Here is a 25,389-nt window from a genome sequence, read left to right as displayed (position 1 = left end):
CTGCCCTGTATTTGCAGTTTGCCTGGATGTCCCGCATCAGCAGAGAAGATGACAAACTGTGAAGAAGCAAATATAACGGAGACCGCCCTGAGCAGAGCGGATGCCACGTGCACATGGGGGACCTGCCAAGCGTAGGGCACGGGGGACAGCCGCCATCCCCCACCTTCTGATGGGCAGGTGCCTATGGGCGTGGCCCACCCCTGCCACGCAACAAACGGCCACGTGAAACGGGAGCAGACACAGAAACACGTGCTCGATAAACATGAGAATGGTAACGCCTGAGACCGTGAAGGGGGTCGTCGGTGGAGCAGCGATCTTCCCACGCTTGCTGCACAGAGTCAGCCGCAGAGGAACCAACAGATCAGACAGGAAGTAAATATTCAATGATCATTTCAGACTCTGTGAATTCCACAAAAATCAACTTCGGATTCTGAAAGAATGGTGTAAACGTCCATGGTGTAAATGCATTTCATAGAGAATTTAGAAAGAATTGGGAATTGTAGAAGGTGCGTGAAAAATAAAAAAGCAAGTGAGTTAATCAAATTTCTTTGTTCGTCAAAGGCAAGCATTGTATCAGGTTCTTTGTAAATTTGCATTCTGGTGAGCATTAGCCCTTATCTGCAGCTCTTGAAAGAAAGTGTCTAAACTATGACATTAGGGAAGTATAGTGGAAAAGAATAAATTGAACTTTCCACTTCAAAATCTTGGCAATTACGGGACGGTGCTTGCATTGGAGCTGCGGACCCCCCTTAGCAAGCTGCTCTTCGACGTTCATTGTCTCTCCCGAGCAATAATCAATTTACACCCTTTATAACGACTCTTCACTATATTAAATCAACACCAGGGTATTGCCCATGATGTGTCAAAGATTAAATCGAAGTACTTTATAAGAATACGGCTGTTGAACTACATTTTAAGAAGAATATGAAAATTAGGGGGCGAAACTTCAAATTGCATAAAACTGATTGAATTCTAATTCCCATTTAGGGAAACATTGTCAGTGCAGAGGAGAACATTTATCCGTCCCTTCTGTGTATTCCTGCAGCGATGGCCCGACCGGACCAACTCCCTTTAAGTCTTCCATTGGTCTCCCAGGTTACAGTGGAAATTCAGCATTTCGAAACAAAGATAATTCCTCCACTGGGCAGCAGTGAGACCAGAGCTAGAGAAACATGTTCCATTTGGGGGATCAACATGTGAGTGGAGGATAAAGTGCCTTCCCCGCTCTGAGGAGATGCTCTGGCTGTGCTCCACCGCCATCCTCCCTGCACCTGCCCACCCCATCCCTGCGCCTGCCCCCCCATCCCTGCACCTGCCCCCTCTATCCCTGCACCTTTCCCACCTCCATCCCTGCACCTGCCTCCACTCCATCCATACACCTTTCCCCTCTCTATCTCTGCACCTGCACCCTCCATCCCTGCACCTACCCCCTCCATCCCTGCACCTGCCTGCCCCCTCCATCCCTGCACCTGCCCCCTCCATCCCTGCACCTACCCCCCATCCCTGCACCTACCCCCATCCCTGCACCTGTCCCCCCATCCCTGCACCTGTCCCCCTCCATCCCTGCACCGTTCCCCCCCCCCATCCCTGCACCTGCCCTCTCTCTGTTCCAGCACCTGCCCCCTCTCTGTCCTCAGGGCACACTCAGTCCTGAGCCCCAGGCCCTCCCCTCCCCCTGCACAGCCTTCTCCTGGGGTCCTGGCCACCACTCCCTTCTGGGAAATCAGATCCAAGAGGTGGGTTTCAGCGGGGAAAGCCCTTCTTGAAATGGATTTGCAGAACACACCCAGGCCCGGGTATCAAGATGCATGAAGATATTTTTTCAAGCCTGAAAGGATGCCACAATGTCATCCAATGTATATTCACTTTTATTAAAAGTCACATGTGCTAAAGTCCTTTTTAATATTCTAGAGCCGTGCAGAATTAGATACATGAGAGAATTATTTGCTCCTTAGGAATGACAAGGACTGGATGGCTGCACGGGATAATGGCAGGTGACGGACTGGCTACAGCTTATTTTCAAATGGTTCAGGCAACTAAACAAGCACACGTGGCAAACTGTTAATTGCTGATTCTAAGTGATGTGGACACTTTTCTTTCAGATCTTCTGTATGTGTGAAAATGTTAATAATAAAACCCCAGGGAATAGCAATCTGAGTTCCTGATAGACAAGAAAATAAAAGAAATTAAATTAAGAAGCATTTAAGTCCAATGTCCTGTCCTGCAGACAGTCATTTTGCGAACATGTTGCACATGATGCCAGATGCTCCCCTTTCAGGGAACAGATGCTGTGCTCGCCCCACTGCCCTGTGGAGGCCCCGGTAGGTCACCACGTGGCTTGGGCGTGCCCACGGGTTATTTCAGGGCCTCCGGTCCTGCAGCTTCCTAGCATCTCGTCCCTCGGATCCTGAGGCCGTGGGCCCTGTGGCCTCTGAGGCTCCTCCAGAGCAAGGCCGAGGCAAAGGCTCAGCAGCCTGGGCACAGCGAGTGAGCCTCACGGGTCCTGGGCTTGGAGGCCGCCTGGTAACATCACTCGGGTCTGGGGATCATGCCGGTCGAGGGGGGGCAGAGCCCAGGCTTCGGCCGAGTGCGCCCCGTGGGCCAGCACGGGAACCCCGGGCACTCCTGAGGGACCAGGACAGGACAGGACGGACCTCCAGACGAGCCACCAGGACACGAGCTCTGGTCCGCCCTCCTCAGATGAACCCGGAGTCCAGACGTGTCCGACACGGGTGGCCCCGTGAGCACAGGAGCGCGGTGCTTCTTGCCTCCGCTCTGACGGCGACCGGCGGCCAAGGGCCTCGGTGACCTGCTGGCCCGGCTGCTGTGGCTCTGGGCGGCGGGGGGCATGCCCGGCCGCAGGCGGGGTGAACGGGCTCAGGGCGCAGCGCAGGAGGGGTCCCTGCGGCGCCTGAGAGTCACACGAGCCGGGACCTTCCAAAGCTTCTATTTCCCAAGTCACGATGGCGCCACGGGCAGCCGGGCAGGCACGAGAGCGGGGACAGGTGGCAGGCGTGGAGGCGCCTGGACAGCAGCAGCCCCTGGGCCCCACGCACACGGCTTGGCTTGCAGAGATGCTCATCCCTACGCTTCTGCAGTCCTGTCCGCTGACAAAACCGTATTACTGATTTGTATTGCAAAGTGCTGTTGGGGATCCCTGGGTGGCGCAGCGGTTTGGCGCCTGCCTTTGGCCCAGGGCGTGATCCTGGAGACCCGGAATCGAATCCCACGTCGGGCTCCCGGTGCATGGAGCCTGCTTCTCCCTCTGCCTATGTCTCTGCCTCTCCCTCTCTCTGTGACTATCATAAATAAATAAAAATTTTTTTTAAAAAAGTGCTGTTGGATTAAAGTCCTACAACTTAGAAGTCACGTGGAGACTTGTCGCCCATGGCAGCGGGCTCCCAGGCATGGGAGGACATCGTCCCCGTGGACGTCCGTGCTGGATGGGCTGGCGAGTGGGCCCATGGCGGTGACTGGTGACCGCCACCGCCGCAGGAGCCGCGGGTGGGAGCGGATGGGTCCCACGCACCTGCGGCCTGTCCCTGCGCAGCCCCTGCCCTCCCAGGAGAGGCGTGCTCACCCTAGCAGGTTACTCACTAGCGTCCAGGGAGGTAGCCAAGATCAATGTGGTTTTCTAGAAATTAGGAGTTAACTTCTTCATTCATGGAGCCCATAAGAAGCAAGCAGTACTTAATGTCTTTTTTATTCCTGCCTGTGCCATATCGTCTGGCTCATCTGAGCAGCATCTCCTGTTTGGGGCACTCACCTCAGTGAGTTCCCCACCTCAGTGCCCCAAAAAGGAGAAGCCTCCTGCGGTATAGACCATCTTCCAGACTCCACTCGTCTTAACACTGACGAGCAGTAGCCCAACAGCTGCTACTACGTGGACAGCTTTGGATTTCCCTCAAGAATCAGACATGAAAAAAAAAAAAAAAAAGAATCAAACATGAGACAGACGGGAACAGACTTCAGTCAGGGGACGTGCCCAGCACAGTAGATTCAAGGTTTTCATCTTCAGGAAAGGGGGAGAGTAACTCATGCTTTTTGCACTTTACTCCTTTCGTGTGACGCTCTTGCTTTTCGTTTTCCATGGACCCAGTTTTAAACCTGTTTTTTGTTTTGTTTTGTCTGCAGTTCTTGGTAAAATCAGGAGTGCTGTGGGGAGCGCGCAGCTTCTGATGTCCCAGAAGTTCCAGCAGTTTTACTGGCTGTGCCAACAGAACATGGTGAGCAAATCCTCGGGGGGACCTCGGTTCCCTTGTGTCCACTCTCTCCGCTCGGGTCTGAGAACATTACCTGGGATTTTGCGGACCAGGGACGAGGGCAAGGTGCTGCCCGGGTTGGGCTTCAGGGTGGTGAAGAGGCCACGGCGAGGCAGTGCTGGGGGAGAGGGAGCAGGTGGCACGGGAGATGGCCCCCCCAAGCCCTGGGGCACCTCCGGCTGCGTGTCCACCTGCCTGGGAGCCTCCGGAGGGAGGCAGGACAGGAAGAGCCGTGGGGCAGATGTCACCGACGGAGACCGCGACATGACATGGCCCAAAGCAGCACATTCACAGTGGCAAAGAGAGTCAGAAGGGATCGTGGAATGATTAGGGCTTCATATTTCATTGCCAGGAGTGAAATGCATATACCAGGAATAGGTAACACAGTTGGCGTTAAACTTGGCTCTGATCGTCCTGAACGTCAAAAGAAAAAGAAAAACCACGTGTATGTTTAGATACACTTACGTAAAAAAAAAAAAAAAAAAAAAAAAGATACGCTTACGAATATGTACTTGCTGCGTCTTCATGAAAGAGACCCCCCCACACACACACACGTACACACATGTTTCTTTAAAGAAAATATCAATTTAATGTCATTTGTAGAAATAACTGAGCAGTATTCACATTCCTATATAGGCTATTTCGTAGGTAGATTGATTTCTTTCAGAGCAAACATTTCATTAAAATACAAGTAGGTCTGTGCATCGTGGTAGTGATGGCGCTTGGTGATTTCACTTTGTCTTGTTTTGCTGTTTTAATTTGCAAGGAGACGTGAATTTACAGAATGTTCTTACACATCAAAGGGAGCAAAGCCCATGAGAGCTGCCAATTCATCCCTTTTAATTAGGATTGTTAAAAAGTACGTTTTCTCTAATATTTTCCAGTTAACCCCATTGAATTTCATCACAAAGTGTATAAAGTGACCCCTGTGTCTGCTGTGACATGAAGTCATAAGCAACATTTAGGAAAGGGGAACAGGAAGGTTTGGCGTCCCTTGGAAGGAACATGCGGCTGCGGAGCACCCGCTCGCCGTGTTCAGCGAGCACGTCCCTGCCGCCTCCTCTGTGTCTGTTCGATCACTGTCTTTGAGGGAATGGATTTAGGCCTTTACGTACCTCTGTACCGAGCTACACTGAGTCGGGTAAGCACAGGTAGTTACTGTCTTCAGGAACTCATTACCTAAAGCACCCGACATGCAGTAAAGACATGTAAAACATTCTGCAAGCTTATAAAATGTCCCTGTCCCCTGTGCCAGAAGCAGCTAATAGTAGATTTTAAATCACCCCTCCTAATATTTTTGATGCTTCTTACACATGTCAGATTGCATTTTATGCTAATCTTTAAAAAATCCTTTTTGAGTTTTGAAATACGTGTTGTGGCTGCTTCATTTTCTCTTGGCTTCTACCGAGGATTTGACCAAAAAACAAATAAACAAGCAAAAAAAAAAAAAAAAAAACCAAGTCTGCAGCATTTGTTGCTAGAGAGGGTGGGTGTCTGAGGTAGGCCAGGCCGACAGAGGTGCTGGAGCATAGGCGGGTGGCTTTGTCCAAGGTCCCAAGCAGCATTACTAGCTGCCAGAGGAGATTTAGGGGACCAGCTAGTTTTCAATCAAAGGAAGGACCCCAGAAAATAAGCCAGAGCCCCTCCCCGATGTTTAGAATGGATTGAACGAAGCAGAGATTCTTCAAGGCAAGGATGTAGGGGTGATTCATCGCATTATGAGGATGCAGACAAGGCCAAGAAGACCTGCCCTCGAGCCGTAGGCATCCAGGGGCTCCCTGACCAGCCTTGCAGCATCCCCCCCAGAGTCCCCTTCAGACCTCCGTGACCCTGTGCGTGCCCCGGGCCAGGCTTCCCAACCCTTCTGAGGACGATGGCCCAGAACATGGGAGCCCCAGAATCCGTGTCACGGGGACCTCTGATGGCGGGAAGCGAGCCGCGTGAACTCTCGGTGACGTGACTCTCATGGGGAAAGAGCACCGTGTTGCTTTGCTGGAGGAGGAGGAAGGCGAGCACACTGCTGACATCTAGAAACAGGCTGATGAACATTTCATGACCCCCGAATGTCCAGTGGACACAGAGGCAAGCAGCTCCCCCAGAAGAGAGTAGAGGGCGTGCACGGAGGCAGATCCTGGCTGTGCCCAGCCACCCCAGGCAGGTGAAGGCTCCTGTCCGTGGAGGCTGCAGCTCACCAGGAAAGCTTCTTTAGCTCTTCTCTTTGAAGACATGACCAGAGCCCGGCACCCTGACCCCGGAGATCGCAGGGCGCCCCCCGCTGCTTCCTTCAGCCACATTCAGGCATCTCCCCACCAAACCCACGGCAAGAAAGAAGGTTCGTTGTGTCTGGGACGTCTTCCAGGAGACAGGAACACAACAAGCCCTTAGAGACTCCATGGGAGAAGCCTCCTGGAGCCCACCGCCTCCCCGAAGGCCGCGGGGTGCGTCCTGGGTCTTGCTCTGTCCCGGCCAGACCGTGGCCCTGCGGCAACAGGTTTGTCCTGGTTTTCTTCACAAGCCGGGGCTGAGCTCAGGCTCACAGGAGGGGAAGAGCCCGCGCCCGGTGGACCGTGCTGCCTGCAGGGTAGGGCGGCCTGGCCCAGCGAGCACCTGTTCCCGGAAGCCCAGCTGGACCCGCAAGCCCACTGCCAGTCACCCTGTGGATGCCGATGCCCCCCCGGGCTTCCACGGACGAGCCAGCTGGACGCGGCAGCGGGGGCAGCAGCTCTCCTCCCTCCCGCCCTCACCTGCACAGGCTGCCTGCCGGTCCACACAGCAAGATTGGGACAAATGCCATCAGTCTGATGTGCTATGGACTGAACGTGCCCCCCAAATTCACGTGTGAGACACTGCCCCCCAGTGCGATGGCATTAGGAGGTGCTGACTTTGGGTGGTGATGAGGCCTTGGGGTGCAGCCACCACAAATGGGGTCAGTGTCTTTATGAAAGAGACTCCACAGCACCCACAGCCCCTCCCTCCATGTGAGGACACAGCCAGAAATCGGCCACCTGGACAAGGATCTCCGCAGATCAAATCCACACTGGGACCTGATCCGGGGCGCCCAGCCTCCAGCAGAGTAGCACACATTTGTCCGCAAGCCGCCCTCTGTGGGGTCCCCTCCAGCCGCCCCGAGGGACCAAGACCCAGGTAGAGGACATTGTGCCTACTGTGAATAACCTACCAGTAAGCTGAAAATTGCACATTTTACACTTAACCCAGGGGTCTCAGCGCCATGTGCCTCCAGGTGGGTAGAGGGTGACTCCTGCCTAGGGCACGGAGGCGCCGCTGGGCCGCGGTTGCTTGCCAGCCTCAGGTGGTGTGGGAAAGGGCTGGACAGGTGCCTCCAATCTTGGAAAGCTACCCAACTTTAAATGCAGACCATGCACAGAAATTATGAACACACCCAGCTGCCGGCTTGTGGCCCAGCAGTGTCCCCTGTGCGTGCAGGGACTTGTCCATGAATTCCTTGTGTACCTTTGACTCTGCGTGGGAGCAAAGTAAACACACGGTGCATTTGTAGAGTGTCCCTGGCCATTGGAATTAGCGCCAAGATCTGTCAGAGAGCAAACAGAAACAGAACCTCGCCACCGCCACCAGACACGTGTGCCTGTCCGGCCACCGGTCTGCAGAACGATCGCCCAGGGAGGCAGAGAGCACAGCTGCCCCACTGCTTCAGGAACTGCCCAGCGCTGGGAAACTGATATTCACACCGTCCTCAAGGCTATGAAAGCATTTTCAAAACGAAATGAGTGAATATACTACATGGATCTTCTTTAATAGGTTTTATTGTTTTAGAGCAGTTTAGTTCCCAGCGCAACCGAGATGATAGCGAGATTTCCCGTTGCCTCTGCCCCCCGCCCCCAGAGCACTATGAGCATCCCCAGCAGAAGGTGCTTTACTTAGAATCAACGAACCTTTGTGGACGCGTCGTGGTCACCAGGAGTCCATGCTTTACACCAGGGTCACTCTTGGTGTCGTGCATTCTGTGGGCTTGGGGGAATGTCCGGTGACGTGTGGCCACTATTAGAGTTTTATGTAGAGTAGTCTCGCTGTGTGAGTTGGGCTCACGCAGCATGTTGGCTTTTCATATTTATGGGTGTGAAGTATGTCAGCAAATGCTTGTATAAACTGGTACTGGGGGATCCCTGGGTGGCGCAGCGGTTTGGCGCCTGCCTTTGGCCCAGGGCGCGATCCTGGAGACCCGGGATCGAATCCCACGTCGGGCTCCCGGTGCATGGAGCCTGCTTCTCCCTCTGCCTGTGTCTCTGCCTCTCTGTCTCTCTCTGTGTGACTATCATGAATAAATAAATAAAATCTTTAAAAAAAAAAAAAACTGGTACTGGATCTGTGTGGGTCCCCCCCGAATATTGGCATCAGAGCTCATATTAGCCAGGCTTCTCCCTAATCCGACTCCTTGAAAGGCACGTGCAGGAAAGAGCAGGCTCTGAGTCGTGCTTCTGTGTTTGCAGGACCCCAGCGCCATGCCGAGACCCACGTCCCAGGACCTGGCAGGCTACTGGGACATGCTACAGCTTTCCATCGAGGACGTCAGCATGAAGTTCGATGAGCTGCAGCAGCTGAAGCTCAATGCCTGGAAGATCATGGAGTCTCCGGAAAAACAGGTAAGGCTGCCCCCGCGGGAGCTCCTCGCCACAGCCTGGTCCCTGCTCCCTCCCAGCAGGGAAGTGCTGCTCCACTGGGATGTGCGTCCTGGCCTTAGGTTAGTGGCAGGATTGAACTGTCATCCATGCACATGTGTACAGTGGTGGAAGGGCCGTCACCGCAGGTGTAGCAAATAGCACTTGTTTCCTTGCTGTATCTCTCGGACACAAGCGAAACATCACATGCAGATCTGCAGCCTCATTTCCCGTAGGGGAACCCTCTGAATTATCATCATACCTTTAGTTGGATTAAACTAAGATGATTTCCACAGGGAAAGGTTGAGATCTGGTCCCAAGACTGCTTCTGATGTAGATAAACTTTTTAGTTGCTTATCTCCAGTTGCAGACAAGGCGTTTTGAGCTTTACTGAACGGCTTGATAATGTAAACTTCCTATAGATCTCTTGGCTTTGTCTCTTAAATAGGCTAAAAGTTTCCACTAATCAGGATCCTGCGATATCCCGCAGATGTCATCTTTAGTAGGGCTAATAGGCAGATCTGATTCAGCAATAAACACATTGATTTCCTAACACATTTTAAAGACAATCTAAGTAATCATAATCTGATTTTCTAGGTAGACGTTATCAAAATAAAATGATGAAATTAACCCAACATGCTTTGGGGCAGTGGGGTTAGTCTGTGGTGGAGAACTGTTATGTGGCTAATTGGAACAGAAGCCATCATTGTCATCATCACTGTTCCCCACAAGGTGCCGCCAACCATCCTGGTGGACGTCTGGGCTCGATGCCGTAGACGCCACTGCAGACGACTGATCCCCTCTTACACAGCGGGGCAAAGGGGACTAGGGAGCCATAGGCTGTCAGCAAGCCATCGGTGGTACATAAGCAAGTCCTATTTATGGTTTGGATTTGAAGTGAAGGGGATCAAAAGTAAAGACTGCCAATGAAAGTGTTATTCTAATAAAATACTAAAAATAGAACTCACTAAACTAGTCTAAAGATTTGCAATAATCACTTCTAGTTTTCTGACAACTAATACAAGCCCTTCTACCTAAGCCATGGTCCTTTATCTGAAGACAGCCTCCTGCTGAGGGTGCACATGATGCAGTGTGCAGACCATGAGCGGCTCTTTCACATGGAGGCCTCGTGCCCTGTGTTTCCCGACCCCTGCTCGCTGTAGATCTGCAGGGCCACCTGGTCGACCCTCTCCAACCACGGGATGGACGCCTGGAGGCTGAGAGCCCCTTGAAATAGAAGACTCATGGGGATCCCTGGGTGGCTCAGCGGTTTAACACCACCTTCAGCCCAGGGCATGATCCCGGAGACCCGGGATCGAGTCCCACATCGGGCTCCCTGCATGGGGCCTGCTTCTCCCTCTGCATGTTCTTTGCCTCTCTCTCTCTCTCTCTCTGTCTGTCTCTCTCTCTCTCTCATCATGAATAAATAAAATCTTTAAAAAATAAAAAAGAAAGAAATAGGAGATTCCCACAAGAATTACTCATGTGTGTCTCCTGCAGCCCCATACTTCAGAGGCTACCAAGTGAAAAGAAGTAGGTAGATACAGTCATATGCTTAACACAAGAACTGAAAGAGCTGAAAGTTTTAACAAACCAATTACTCCATCGTCATAGATGCCTGCCCAAGAGTCAGGAAGGAGTCATTCCTGCTGGTCCACGTCATTTTAATTTTTTTAATTTGTTTTTTTAAGAGGGAGAGGGAGGGAAGGAGTGGGGAGAGGGGCGAATAGAGAGAAAAAGACTGAATCCCAAGCGGACTCCACAGTCTATGAGGGAGGAGCCCAAACAGGGCTGGATCCCATAACCCTGAGATCATAACCTGAGGCCAAATCTAAAGTCAGACACTCAACTGACTGAGCCATCCAGATGACCCCCTGACCCTTTTTTTTTTTTTTTTTTTTTTTTTTGTGGTCCAAGTCATTTTAAAATAAGCCATGGGAATAAAGTGTCAAACACCAGAACCATCTTCCTACCAAATCCAACATTGCAGCACAGGGAGTTCCTGCCATCCATGTCCACCCTGCATGGCAAGCTGCACCATCTCCACAACGTCCCAGCACGTCTGGCCCATTTGGATTTTTGCAGAGGCTGAAGGGAGAAAGACACGGGGTGGGGGTTCCCCCCAAAACTAAATATCTGCTTAGAAAAGGAAGGGGTTCTGGGCCTTATGCTGGGCACCCTTTCCTGGGAGAGGGTGATCAGCTGTGTACGGCTCGGTCACCCTCTGCTGGGAAGGACACACGTAAATAATGCAGTGCGGTTTGGGACACAGACTTTCCTCCAGAACAATAACAAGCACCGCATATTGCATCTGCTGCAGAACTATGGAATGGAGCTTTCTAGAAAAGGCACATACCTGTTTTCTCAACTTATTTAAGAACGTCATCCAAGGGGCACCTGAGTGGCTCAGTCAGCCTTCGGCTCAGGTCGTGACTCTGGGGTCCTGGGACCCGAGGCCCCGGTTGTGCTCCCTGCTCAGAGGGTTGTCTGCTTCCCCCTCTACCTCCCCCTGCTCATGCTGTCTCTCAAATAAAATAAATAAAATCTTTAAAAAAAAAGAACATGAGCTAAAGATCAGAAGTAATTATTTGCATCTATTTACCAAGCTGAGAACTCTATCATCTATCATCTGTCTATCATGTATCTATCTATCTATCTAGTTAATGTCAAGGGGGTTTAGGGCCATAATAGGGAATTTGGCCAATGGTTCCCTCACATAAGATGGTTTTCATGAAGGTCCTTAGAATCCTGAGTCTGTTAAAAAAGACTGTAGCATGTGACAGGGATGTCAACTGGCATCTTCCAAAGTACCTGGGACACTGGAGGCCTTGAAATAGTGAGCATTTGCCAATGCTCAGATGGCAGAGACAGTTATCTGGCCACATAAAATAAATCAGGAATGAGGAGACAGTGTTCTGGTGCTGGATTTAGCTCCTTACGTGTAAAGCCCGGGTGGCTCAGCGGTTTAGCGGAAAGTCCCACGTCAGGATCCCTGCCTGCTTCTCCCTCTGCCTGTGTCTCTGCCTCTCTCTCTCTTTCTGTGTCTCTCATGAGTAAAGAAATGAAATCTTTAAAAAAAAAAATAAAAGGCAGTGCTTTATGCAGACAACTCCTCAATTTGGACATATGAGATTCTTTGATCCCACCTTTAAAAAAAAAGACCAGACCCATGTCCCTGCCGCTGAAGGAGGTGAAGGGGTCATGGGCAGCATGCCCCCGGCAGGCGGCAAGGTCACGGGCAAGGACGCAGGGTGGGCAGGCGCGGGCACCTGGGTGGCACCTGGCCGCGTGCAGTCACCCCATGCGGTACCAGGCTCCCGGGCTGGTGCTGACCTCCCCTGATCTCCCCGACTTTGACTTGTGATGCTTTCCAGGAAGAAAGAAAGGTCCCCCCTCCGATACCAAAGAAGCCTCCCAAAGGGAAATTTCCCATCACGAGAGAAAAGTCTCTGGACCTGCCGGACAGACAGCGGCAAGAAGCCCGGAGGCGGCTCCTGGCTGCCAAGAGGGCGGCCTCGTTCCGCCAGAATTCGGCCTCGGAGCGCGCAGACAGCATCGAGATCTACATCCCCGAGGCCCAGACGCGTCTCTAGGGTCGGGGCGGCCCTCCCTCTTCCCCCTTTTGCTTTGTAAGGAAACACTTGTACAGTTTCTCCCCAACATGGTCATTTTCGTCTCGTGTCTCCGCCGAACGCGCCCCGTGGTGTCCCCTGTACCACGAACGCTCTGGAAGGCTTTGGTTTCCGCCTGCCACGCTCGCAGCCCGAACACCCGCTGCTTCCTCCTCATCGCGGGGTCGTCTGACTGCCAGTCCGCTGCGACCACGACGGTGAGGCGCAGGGCCACCCACCCGATCCACTCTGTCCTCGGGGGGTCACGAGAACCCCCTCTCGAGATGGAACCCGGCTTACAGTTTGTTATTTATATTTTTATAAATCGTGTGATAACCAGAGGCAAGAATAACAAATAGCAACCCGTGGGCGCATCTCAGACTCCCCGCACACACCGTGGAGGAAGATGCTGAGGCCGGAAGGGCGGGAAGACAGACCCGCCCCACCCCGGGGGGCGCTTCTCTCCAAATCCAGTGGACCCCAAGCCGGGGTCCTTGTGCCAAGTTTATGGGGATGAGAAGCCATCTCTCCAGCCACCCAGCTCCCTGCCACCCGGTTCTCCAGAAACCCCGGGGGAGCCACGTCTGAACCCATTGAAACTACCCAGCACAGCATCTACACAATCAAAAACATAAGCCGAATGTTCATTTACACGAGGGAGTGACATCTGCAAAGAGATCCAAGCCTCACGAAAGGCTGGGTGTCCTGTAGCAGGAGTCTGAAAAGAAAAAGCATGGCCCTCATTCTGATGCAAGCGTCATTGTTTGTCTTATTCCTTTGTAACTTCTATCACGCAAGTCTCGTCTTTAGTGTCCCCATTTATGGACATGTGATTTTTTTTATAGATGTATATATATATTCTCAAACTGCTCTATCAGTTGACTTTCCAGGGTACCCTTAAAAAAATGTTTGCTTGTTTCAAATGACAGTTGTGATGTTGTAAAAAAAAGTTTAAGAAATACGAATGTGAGTGGTAAGTATATCTCAGTTTAAATGGTAAAGAAGAAATGTAGTTTACATTTGTATTTTTCCAGAATTCTTTTGTCCTATGCAGTATTGCTAAAGTCAAGAATATACTTCTTGCCTGTTTTAGACATGACAAACAAAAAAAAAAAGTCACATACGGTGATTTCCAGCTGTGGACTTTAAGAAATTAGTCTTCGGGATTCTGACTGGCACCGCAGAAAAGCAGAAAGGATTTGAACACAAAGGCTTTCCATTGGTTACAATTAGATTCAGACGCCGTGACTATATCATTCCAATGCTCCATGTGTCCCCATTCAGACACGTCCTTGGAGGAAGAGCCTGTCACATTTCTCCTTCCAGTCCCAAACTCGGAGTCCTCACTGTAACGTCAGGTGAGAGCAGGACTGCTCCTGAAGACGGGTGTGTCCCCCTGACACAGGCCCGGCTGGCCCGCGGGGCGCCAGGTGTGCGGCACGGCGGGGCAGCCCCGACTCACCTACCGTAGCACTTTCTCCCCTCAGCTTGACCCGCACTTTATGTCCCCCGCTCCGCTGCAGCCTGGCGACCACGTCTTGGAGAGCCCACGGTGGGGCCCTCGCCCGTCGGGGTTCGGCTCAGCCTGCAGTCCTCCTTTTCCTCATACTCACATTCCACAAAGCATGGGGTTCATTGGAGCACGGTGGATAGTAAAGCATGTTTAGCTTCAAAGTTTTACTTTTTTAAAGCTGAGTAGTTAAGGATTCCCTAAGAACAAAACCCTGTAAATTGAGCCTCATATCTGGTATCTCCTACCAAACAGCCTTAAAATATATTTGGAAGCAAAAATCAGTACGAATGTATATCCTTGAAAAATGCAAAAAAATAAAATCCCTGAAATATTCTTCTATAAATGAACCCTATTTCCCCAGAGTATTCAAAGCATTTTTTTCTACCTAAATAAATACCTAAATCCTGAGTAGTGTACAATGATGATGCTTCTTCTTATAGTCACTCTACTATGTCAAGAACAAGTGTATTTGCAAGTACTGGCATTTTAGACTTTAAAAATGATGTATTATTTAAGATGAAATGCTCTTTAGAAATAACCACAGAAAAGTCAAGTCAACGTAGACTCCTAGTAAGAGGAAATGTAAAATGCATACACGTTCGCCAGCCTGCTGACACCCCTGTATCTACCGGCAGCTGATGCATTTTATCCCATTTCCTTGAGCTTGTACAAAACATATAACAAAAAATTATCAAATTAGACAAGAATTATTCTCGATCTCAGATTCTCTGATCCTCACTTGAATGAAAATACTCACTGAATTTAGCTTTTTTTTTTTGTTTTGTATACTCATTTTTTATCTTAAGATCCCCAAAAGTCTTAGCCTAAACCCTCCCTAGATGAGCAAATTAACGTACAACTAAATTTGACAGCAGCCATTGATTCGCACGGGGGGGACAAACCCCTGTTTGGTCCACCGAGTCCCAAAGAAGGTCATGTGACGGACGCGCAGCCAGGGCCTGCTGCAGTGTTACCTGTCATGCTACATGACTAAGTGCAATATTCAGTTCTCATGCAGGTGACATTCCACCACGAAATGCAGACGATAAGCCATGTTTACATATTGTACGTGTAAAGAGAAATAAAACTGTTTATAATACTTGTGTTAATCGGTGAAGCTAATGTATTTCGGGCACTTCCAGCCGATGCCGGCTACAGAGCTTCAGTGTGACCATTTCACCGTGGTTCGGATAGAATTCTGATAGAAGGAGGCTGTGGGCAGTGAAAACGCCCCTTGCTGCACGACGTCACCGTGAACAAAGCTCACGTTGCTGCCTCCCTGGGAGATTCAGCGAAACCGCAAATTTCCAAAAATAAGAAATTATTTTGCTCAGAGCAGCCGGTTGACAACCCCATGCTGAAGGATTTCATTAACCTTCAGACCCAAAACACAGGTATGATAAACACCATCCTGAAGTTTCACAGAACCCAGAAAAGGTGAATGTCACTTGTTAACAAGAGCACTTTCAGTCGATCTCATCTCACGCGTCCTCATCGGTCATCGCTGTGTGTAACGTAAGCCTTGTGACTGGTAACTGCTGTTACCATGTTTTCTCAGCAAATTCATAGAACCATCTTAGAATGGTGTATGAAGAGTGGAACTGTTGTATGATACCAAAAATTCACATTTTTGTTTAAAAGGAAATACTGGCGTGTTCACCTCCGGATCAACACTAAAGACGTCTCACGTTAAATAGCAAAGTGTATCATTAGAGGAAAACATCACATATGGGGTCCCTCTTTAAAACAACAACCACCACACATACACGTAGCCAGAAAATCAGTGACCCGCAAAGTAGAGGGACTCGCCCTGCTGGCTCCGGTGGAGGTGGCCAGACCTGCAGCGGGCAGGCGGGCGGACCAGCGCAGAGCACACAACGCACGGGCTGCCGTCACCGCCTTATGTCAGCCTCCCTGCTTGCCTCACCTCGAGTTTCACCTTTCTGAGCAGTCTCCTTCACTCTGGTCAAAACCCCCCACGCTGTGTGCTTGCCCACCTGCACGGCCACCCTCACCCGCGGGATGGGCTTTCTGGAAAGTCGTTGCACTGCAGCCATTGGTCAAGATGCCCACGGGGACTGCACAGCGGGCGCCCGTCAGAGCAGCTCCCTGGCTGGGACCAGACCTCCCGGTGGCCAGCAGGGATCCTGGTCTGCGCCAGAAAGTCAGTCAAGCCGGACCTCGTGTGGCCCAGAGATTCGGACCCCGCAGAGCATCCTAGGCGAGACGCGGCTCCTGCTGAGCCACCCTATGCTGGGCAGGGCAGCAGCCTGGCTCCCAGGAGCCCTCGTGGACATCGGTCCAGTACCTGGGGTGAGCTGAGGAGCATGTGCGTCCCCAGGCTGCACAGAGGGGCCAGGCTGCTGTGCATGAGCATGGGGCCTTGGCTTCTCGGCGGCGGCAGTGGCAGCAAGAAACGTAGCAACAAGGCCCGTCCAACCTGCACGACCACGAGGGAGGGCACCTAGGTATGGCGTTTGACCCCCGCTTCTGAAAAGAAACGCTGCTGCCGACAAGTGTCGAGTCCAGTCCCCCAGAATCAGGCCTAAATGGTTAAATCCTGCCTGTCCCCGTGTGCTGCTTTCTTCTCAAGGCTTGAGCACTGATTTTTTTTTCTTTTTATTGCAAATTTAATGTACTCATCAGTAGTTGTAGACCGTGGTTTCCGATCTGTAGCCCCTTGGTACTTCCTGAGGGTTCTCTCGTTTTTATCTGCACATTTGTTTACACTTGTTTGAAAGTTTGGGTTGAGTACGGGATTCCAGAACCTGAAACCAGATCAGAAAACCACAAGTGGAAGAGATCAAGAATGTGGTGGGCTGCTGAGTGCTAACCCTGTCCACCACGCGGCTGGAGCACTCCGAGGCCTTCACCGTGCAGTCAGGCAGGTCCGGTGCCTTCGCCGCAGGGCCCGCCTTGGTCGCCGTGCTGTGCGGATGGTCGCCGTCCGGTGTGGGCAGCCAAGGATGTTGGAGGAGAGGTGCCTTGCACATGCCCTGCCACGTGCCCCGCGCACAGAGTGGCTGCACAGCGTTTCGGGAGTGAATGGTGAGCTCAGAATCTCTAGCCCGCTGGTCAGACCAGCTGGCCCCTGGTGGTGCATCAGCCAGACCAGGCTTCCCGTCTGTTTCTCCTGTCCCTTGTCTCCCTCCTAGATAGATTAGGAGTTCTGCTGTCGTGTGGGCTCTAAGGGCCTCCAGGCAGGCCGGCCCTCCTCCAGCGGTACCCCCTCCACCGGGCGTGGGAAGTTCGTGGAAGGAAGTCAGGTCCCTTCGTGCGTATCTCAGAGATCCAGCACCAACCAGAATTAGGCCGTGTTCTCACCGTCGCGTAAGATCGGCTGCGTCTTGGATGCGTGGAGAGAGAGCCAGCGAGACATTCCAGGGATGAAGGAAAACGTCGTTTGGGAGCACGCCAAGAGCGGAATCAGATGGATTCACCAAAGTTGCCGAACGTGTGCAAAGCTACCCTCCTAAGTCCAGCTTCTTGTCATGATTCTCTTTCACGCTTCGGAGAATGCAGAAGTGGTCCGTGGGAACGCTCCAAGAAAATGACATCTTTTCATCCCACAACATTGAAAAGTATAAGTCTATGAATCGCTCCCCCTAACCCTGGCATTTTTATCCAGCAGTAAAAGAAATTATTTCAAGTGTCAATCTAAACACAAGACAGACGACTTCTTTGCAGAGGAAATGTTAGTTACCTACTATAACACTACTTTTTAAAAGATTTTGTATAGACACAAACTAAGGTAACACAGGTTTACCGCCCTACTTTCTTAGATTTTATGTGACTCTTCATCATGGGTGCTTATTCCGAACCTGGGAGCTTGGGGGTCCGAGCTTTCATGTACTGAGTGGGGGAGAGGTGATGATGAAAGACGTGTGCCAGGTTCTTGTGCCAATTTAAGTACAAATTTCTCTCTTTCCAGTAGACGGTAGTCTCCATAGGCAGTGTGCTCTACCCTTCTGCTAACATCCTCGACGGAAGTGCTGAGGCCGTGTGTGGTTCCCTGTGGATGCCACCCACCCATCCTTTGGTTTTGCCCAATCTCACGACCACCACCCAGCCCTTGCCATTCCAACGTTAGGATCATATCACGTTCAAAGGGCTCAGCATGTGTGTCTCTCACTCCACCTATAACTGGTTTGCTGAATTCAAAGGTTTCCCCCACAGGTAGTAAATCCTAGGCTACTTTTGAACTCTGATTTCCAAACGCTTAAGCCACTTTCCTCTCGGACGGGTCCTTCCTGTCTAGAGACCAATTCACACCCCCGCCTCCATGTTACATGCCAAAATACCCAGGTGTGGCCTAAGGACTAAATTCAATGCCTCCTATAGAAATTCAAGGAATGTTAGAACCAGGAAACTAGCTGTTTAGTTAAAGGTTTAAAAAAAGTATATAAATATATATATATATATATAAATATATATACATATGAAATCATATCGACAATGAGGATGAACAGAGTGCCAAATATTCAACATCTGTACAAAGTTACCCTTCACTGGAATTAAACTATTTTATGTAATTCTCTTTCTCATGCTTTTATGGTTCTTTTGATAAATTCTATTTAGTAGCATGCGGGATACCTAACCTGAATGTACAGTATGCGATCCATCACCGCCACCTCTTGCTTCTTGTTGATAACTTCTGATCAGAATGTTGGTCGTTTCTTCAAGGTACTACCAGGTTCTGTTGAGTTCTCCGTATTCATGACTTTTTTTTTTCTTCACTCTCAGCTGATTATAAGAAAAACGTGCCATAACTCTTCTATGATGATGCCTCTCTCATTTGATCTCTGTATTGCTGGTGTTCACCTCTTGTAAATAGTTCTGCAATTAAATTTTTTGAGAAAAGTAATGTTTACTTTTTATTGGAGTGAATTCTCGTGTTATTTTAAACTCAGAAAACTTATATAGACCAAAGAATTTTATCGCAGAATGATAGCACCCTTCCCCCGTTCTATATTTCGTTGTCAAAATATCCTCAATTTCTCTATCTACAAAGAAGAAATGGACATTTATTAAGGCTACAGATTTCATATGTATGCAAAAATGGCACAGATTAAAATGAGTTTAAAATTAATAAATACTATGGCATTTAGTTAATGGTTGTTTTAGACTCTATTGAGTTTCAACGGGAAGAGACCCGTTGTTAGGTCATGACGCTGAGTCTCAGGTCCAGGCTGCAGTGTGAGACAGGTGGAGGGCTGCTGTGGCTGCCGCACCCCCGCCCTGCCCGGGCCGGAGTCCCTGCCACCAGCCAGCCCTGCGGCGCACTGCATCTCCTGGGGCGGGGAGCAGGCTCTTCCCCGTGCGGGCTACTCACTGGTTCCCCTGCTGCCTGTGTGGTCAGAAGGCAGCCTGGGCTTCCTCCTCCTGCCTGTTGACCATGTCAGTGTAGGGCTCCCCTCCTGAGTCTGACCCTGCAGCCCCCGAGGAGCAAGAACAATGGGGGGGTCCTGAGGAGGAGGAGCCCGTGCTCAAGGGCACCTGACGCCCCGCGTTCATCCAGGACCATGCTTCGTACTGTTTCCTCCCATCCACGTGCTCTGGACGTGGCAAAAGACGGACAAGAAGAGTCTCTGGTGAATGTCGGGACCACTGGGTCTCACTTCTGATCCTCCTCATGAGAGCCACCCAGTGGGCAAGGCATCCCTGCAGAAGCTGAATCCATACAGGGGCCCTGATCACGGAACCCCCTTGGCAACAATCGTGATTTATAGAAGTTTTCACCCAAGAGAAACCATTTCTAAAAGAAATTCAGAACGCATACCTCGTATTTGAGTTCTCCACTTACCCCATTTCTTTCTATAACACACTTGTAACTAGCAAAAAGAAGGCTTTTATATATATGCATTTTAATCCCATAATCCCTTAAAGAGAGTTTTAACTTACTTGGCATTACATGCTTATCCACATATGGTTTAGCACTGTTTTCCCAGAAGTCAGCAAAAGTGCAAAGTTCTCTAATACTCATTTTAAATGAGTTACTACTGGTTCTTCAGTTGTAACCAATGTACGGCGCCAGTGTGAGGTGCTCTGTGCCGGGGAGTGGGGCGGGGGCCGGGATACACGGGAATGCACTTCCCACGCGGTTTTCCCACGAGCTACAAGGTTCCCTCAAAACGGCCTATTGATTAAAAGTGATAATAGCGGCAAAACAGGAAGCAATGATTAGAGAAAGTCAGCTGCAACAATTTAGAAGTTTTCAGCTTGCTGTACGCTATTTGAGATCTTAACTGAGTTGCCTTTTGAAAATGGGGACACTGGAAAGATTTCTGCTCTTTATTTTTGTTGATTTTTATTTTGTGAGCTGTGAAGTTAGCAACACTTAACATGTCCAGAGAGTTGTTACTTGATTCTTAATCATGTGAAGTTGTATCAGGAAGGAAACAAGGGTCTCAGAGGATACTACTTCAAGCCCTGGCATCCCACTGGGTTATGCCACCTGGCATCCTTGGGCACGCTCCATGCCACCGTTGTTGTGGTTTAAAATTGACTAGCTGGATTTTCTCCAAACAATTAGAGTACTGTGGCAATGAAAGTCCATTTCCAGATGACCTCATTACACCGCTATGGTCAAAATTCAATTTTCTACCAACAACATGCTGCGAAGCGGAGTTTCAGTGGCCGGGCAGGCCACATTCGAAATGCACGCACCTTGGAGAGTGTCCCCACGTGCAGGTCCTCCCTTCAAAGCCTCTGTGACACCACCCCACTGGGCTGCCAAGCCCGGGGTGGCCTCTCAGAGGCCCCCGCAGTCTCCTAGCCCCTTCCTCCTGCCTCCCAACCTGCCTCCCCTCATCTCAGCCACACGGTCCTCCAGGACCCTCTCTCCTGCGCCCAGGTATTGGTTCCCGCTGAGCTGGTCCCCAGCATCCAGGGTCCCAGCTCTGCCCTGGCACCTGGCCCAACCCCGTGAGGACCTCACCTTCACGGACACGTCGAACTCCTGCCAAGCTTGCACATTACCTCAGCTGTGACCTTGCAGGGTCACCCTTAGGTGGACCCAGCGAAATGATCACGTGGGGGTAGTGGGGGTGTTATTGCACTCACACTATGCAAGATGCACTTGTTAACTGGCCTGGGATCAGACTGTGAGCTCTCTGAGCACAAGATGAATCTTGAGTCCTGCTTTCTATCCGTGGCTCCCAGGAAGGCGTGTGGCAGTGAATACACCACGGTATTCCTACACACACTCTGGGTGACCACGATGATGAATGAATGGATCTCACCCTCTGTGCCTGCATCGGTCATTCGCTGATTCATTAAATATCTACTGAGCAACATTTAGGGACTGGGCACTGTGCTGGAGATACAGTAATTAGAGAGAGGAGAAAGAGAGAGTCATGATTTTGCACTTGCGAGCGACTACCCAGAGTGTCCTTGATCTCGAAGGGTCACAGATTTTCCTATTTAGCTTTAGGCTAAGAGGCCAGCCTGTTACTGTTGCATGGACGGGCCCACAGTGAGGGCCTTGGAGATCAGGGAACCTCCTTACCCAACGGCCCAGGGCCCGTGTGCGGGCTGGGTTAGTCGTAGCTGGGGGTGACTGCCTTTGGGGCCCGCCGGTACAGGAGCGGGACGGCAGCCCGGCCCGGCCCCGGAGCGAGACGTGACCCCGCTGCTCGTGGTCCCCCGGCAGGTGCGGCCTGGGAAATGGCCCGGGAGGCAGCAGGCGTGGCATTGCCCTCTTGGTGTAGGAAGGACCCCAGGGGACATCCTTCTGCGGCAGCTGGAAATCTGCCGAGATCTGAGGTGCCGAGAGATCACCAGGGTGGCAGGATTTTCTTGACCTCTCTGTCCATGTTGCTCCTCCCGGCCTCGGGGTCATTTCCATGCTTTCCTTCCTGCAATCACGGCCAGCACAGGACCTGCTAGCGCCACTGCGATCTGAGCCAAAGGGAGGGAGGGTCAGCTGTCCCGGCGCCCGCAAGGCCCCGCAGCCCTCGAAGGGGACTTGCCTTTGAGAACAGTGGAATCCAATCCGAATACATCTTGGACCTCCCAAGGCACCCGCTAGGTCCGCCCCGTCTACCCTTTCTCTGCCATCTCGTACTCACTAAGGAAATTTGGCCTGTCATTCGGTAAAAACTTCTAAAGTATTTCAAATGGTTAATTCTCACTAAGAGCTGGTTTTGATTGTATTTGAAGGAAAAAGTGGTTTCATAAGATTCTCCTAACAAACCAAAACGCTAGTGGCTTCTGCATCCCTAATGTCAAGGGAGCAACTTCCCTTAGAAATGTCCTCGTTCCCCATTTGAATCATGACTGACAGAAGCTTCCAGAGGTGAGAGACCTGGGCCTGTGAGGCCGGCGGTGCTCTGGACACTCCGACTCTAACGCGCTGGCCTGCTCTCACCGTGACAACCACCAAGAATTGGAACTAAGCAGCTGACCCTCAGCAAATGCATTCTGCAGACTCAGGAGTGACGAGGGGCCACCGGTGGCCAACAGGCTTCTGGAAGAACTTCGTTCCCAAAGTAAAACATCCTTTATTACAGTTGCCTGGGGACGTTTTGACTTCGGGCAAATGAAATTAGAGTCTGCAGATTGGACATGGGTTGGGACTCTGCCGCACGGGCGTCTGGAGGCAGGTTTCCTTCTGGCCTCCTCGCTTCCAGCCTCAGCACCCGCGGCCTCCGACCACCACCAATACCATCTCTAAGCCCTGATTTTTTTAAAAGACTTTATGTATTTATTCATGAGAGACACACAGAGAGGCAGAGACACAGGCAGAGGGAGAAGCAGGCTCCCTGCGGGGAGCCCGATGTGGGACTCGATCCCGGGACTCCAGGGTCATGCCCTGGGCCCAAGGCAGACGCTCAACTGCTGAGCCACCCAGTTGCCCAAGCCCTGGTGTTTGAGTTAAAAAACAGTTGATGTTGTTTCTACATACCGATTTTTGTTCAAGGAATTTACATCCCCAGGGACTGGGGAACCAGCAGTGCTCTTCAAACTATGAGCAGTTTGCTACGAGCTTTCATGAAATGCAATGCTCTGGGGACCCGGGACCGTCATACCAGCCTGTCACCAGCAATTCTTCTCTGAACCAACCAATAGAGTGTGACTCAGAAGGTAAGCTCTACTAAGAAGGCTGACATCACACTCGGAGTAGCAAGTGACACATCTTTTATCTTAATCCCTAGATAAGATCAACCAACAATTGTTATCTCTAGGGAGCTATTTTTTTGTGCGAAAAATACCAAGAGCTTTTTTTCCACAACCGGTTTGCACCAGAACACAGGTGTCATGAAAACCACAGCTAAACCTAAACTAAAAATGGGAAAGGAAAAGACTCGCATCAACATCGTCGTCATTGGACACATAGTCCGGGCAAGTCTAGCACTACGGGCCATCTCATCTACCAATGTGGCAGGATCGACAAAAGAACCATCGAAAAATTTGAGAAGGAGGCTGCTGAGATGGGAAGGGGCTCCTTCAAGTATGCCTGTGTCTCGGATAAACTGAAAGCTGAACGTGAACGTGGTATCACCATTGATATCTCCTTTTGGAAATTCGAGACCAGCAAGTATTATGTGGCCATCACTGATGCCCAGGACACAGAGACTTCATCAAACACATGGCTCCAGGCACGTCTCAGGCTGACTGTGCCGTCCTGATTGTGGCTGCTGGTGTTGGTGAATTTGAAGCAGGTATCTCCGAGAATGGGCAGACCCATGAACGTGCCCTTCTGGCTTACACACTGGGTGTAAAACAACTAACTGTTGGTGTTAACAAAATGGATTCCACGGAGCCACCCTGCAGCCAAGAGAGATATGAGGAAATCATTAAGGAAGTCAGCACCTACATTAAGAAAACTGGCTACAACCCCGACACAGTAGGTTGTGCCAATCCCTGGTTGGAATGGTGACAACATGCTGGAGCCAAGTGCTAACACGCCTTGGTTCAAGGGCTGAAAAGTCCCCCGTGACGATGGGAGTGCCTGTGGAGCTGCCACTGCTTGGAGCTCGGGGTTGCATCCTGCTGCCAACTCTCCAACTGATGAGCCCTTGCGTCTGCCTCTCCCAGGACGTCTACACGATTGGTGGTATTGCTACTGTCCCAGTGGGCCGAGGGGAGACTGGTGTTCGTAAGCCTGGCATGGTGGTCGCCTTTGCTCCAGTCAATGTTACAACTGAAGTAAAGTCCGTTGAAATGCACCATGAAGCTCTGAGTGAGGCTCTTCCTGGGGACAATGTGGGCTTCAGTGTCAAGAACGTATCTGTCAAAGGTGTTCTCGCGGCAACGTGGCTGGTGACAGCAAAAATGACCCACCCATGGAAGCAGCTGGCTTCACGGCTCAGGTAAGATTATCCTGACCCATCCAGGCCAAATCAGTGCTGGATATGCACCTGGGCTGGATTGTCACACAGCTCACAGAGTTCGCAGGTTTGCTGAGCTGAAGGAGAAGACAGATCGTCGTTCTGGAAAAAAGCTGGAAGATGGTCCCAAGTTCTTGAAATTTGGTGATGCTGCCATTGTTGATATGGTTCCTGGCAAGCCTACGTGTGTTGAGAGCCTCTCTGACCATCCTCCTCTGGGCTGTTTTGCTGTTCGTGACATGAGACAGACGGTGGCTGTGGGTGTCATCAAAGCAGTGGACAAGAGGCAGCTGGAGCTGGCAAAGTCCCCGAGGCTGCCCGGGAGGCTGCCCGGGAAGCTCAGAGGCTAAATGCATATTATCCCCGACACCTGCCACCCCAGGCTTAATCAGGGTGGGAGCAGGTCTCAGAAGGGTTTGTGTCAATTGGCCATTTAAGTTTAAAAGACTGGTTAATGATAACAATGCACCGTAAAGCCTTCAGAAGGAGAATGTTTTGTGGACCATTGGGTTTTTTTGTGCATGTGTGGCAGTTTTAAGTTATTAGCTTTTAAAATCAGTACTTTTTAATGGAAACAGCTTGACCAAAAATCTGTCACAGAATTTTGAGACCCATTAAAACAAAAGTTTAATGAGAAAAAAAAATACCAAGAGATACGAGAAAGAGGACAAGAGGGTGTCATCACCCCACATGCTGCAGGGACGCTGGCCCCAGCAAGAAGAGGCGAGCCTCCCTGCCAGGGAGCTGTGGGTCGGCCAGTGTAGAGCGAGGATCAGTCCATCGGGCATGGATGGGGTCCAGTGTAGTCGGGGAGCTAGCCACACTAGCCATGGGTTAGATAGCTACGGATTTAATTCTTGCTTTAATGCATGAACAGTTTAGTCATTTCATGTCTCACACATTTTAAACATTCTGTGCACGAGAGGAAGAGAGGAACGAAAGAGGGAGCAAGGGCCCCATTAGCTGGGCACCAGGCAAAAAATGGCAAAGGTGAACCCCATCCAGTCCGTATTTGCCCCAGCCCCTGCTTGGTCTCAC

The 25,389-nt window shown here is 50.9% G+C and overlaps 1 protein-coding gene and 1 pseudogene across 16 annotated transcripts in view; both read left to right on the top strand.

The window, feature by feature from the left end:
- DLGAP2 (DLG associated protein 2) overlaps positions 1-18,884 on the top strand; it is a 699,343-nt gene extending 680,459 nt beyond the window's left edge. For all 16 annotated transcript variants that reach the window (XM_072812931.1, XM_072812943.1, XM_072812932.1 and 13 more), the window contains 3 exons: positions 4,135-4,226; positions 8,729-8,881; positions 12,271-18,884. In XM_072812931.1, coding sequence (XP_072669032.1) covers positions 4,135-4,226; positions 8,729-8,881; positions 12,271-12,489 — 464 coding nt within the window. In that variant the 3' untranslated portion in view covers positions 12,490-18,884. The remainder of the gene's footprint in view (positions 1-4,134; positions 4,227-8,728; positions 8,882-12,270) is intronic.
- A 4,424-nt stretch (positions 18,885-23,308) lies between these two features.
- On the top strand, positions 23,309-24,739 carry LOC140625363 (elongation factor 1-alpha 1 pseudogene; annotated as a pseudogene).
- The last annotated feature ends 650 nt before the right edge of the window (positions 24,740-25,389 follow it).

This window comes from Canis lupus, chromosome 36 (genome assembly GCF_048164855.1).
Source record: "Canis lupus baileyi chromosome 36, mCanLup2.hap1, whole genome shotgun sequence".
Lineage (NCBI taxonomy): Eukaryota > Metazoa > Chordata > Mammalia > Carnivora > Canidae > Canis > Canis lupus.
This window is presented reverse-complemented; position numbering and strand designations above follow the sequence as displayed.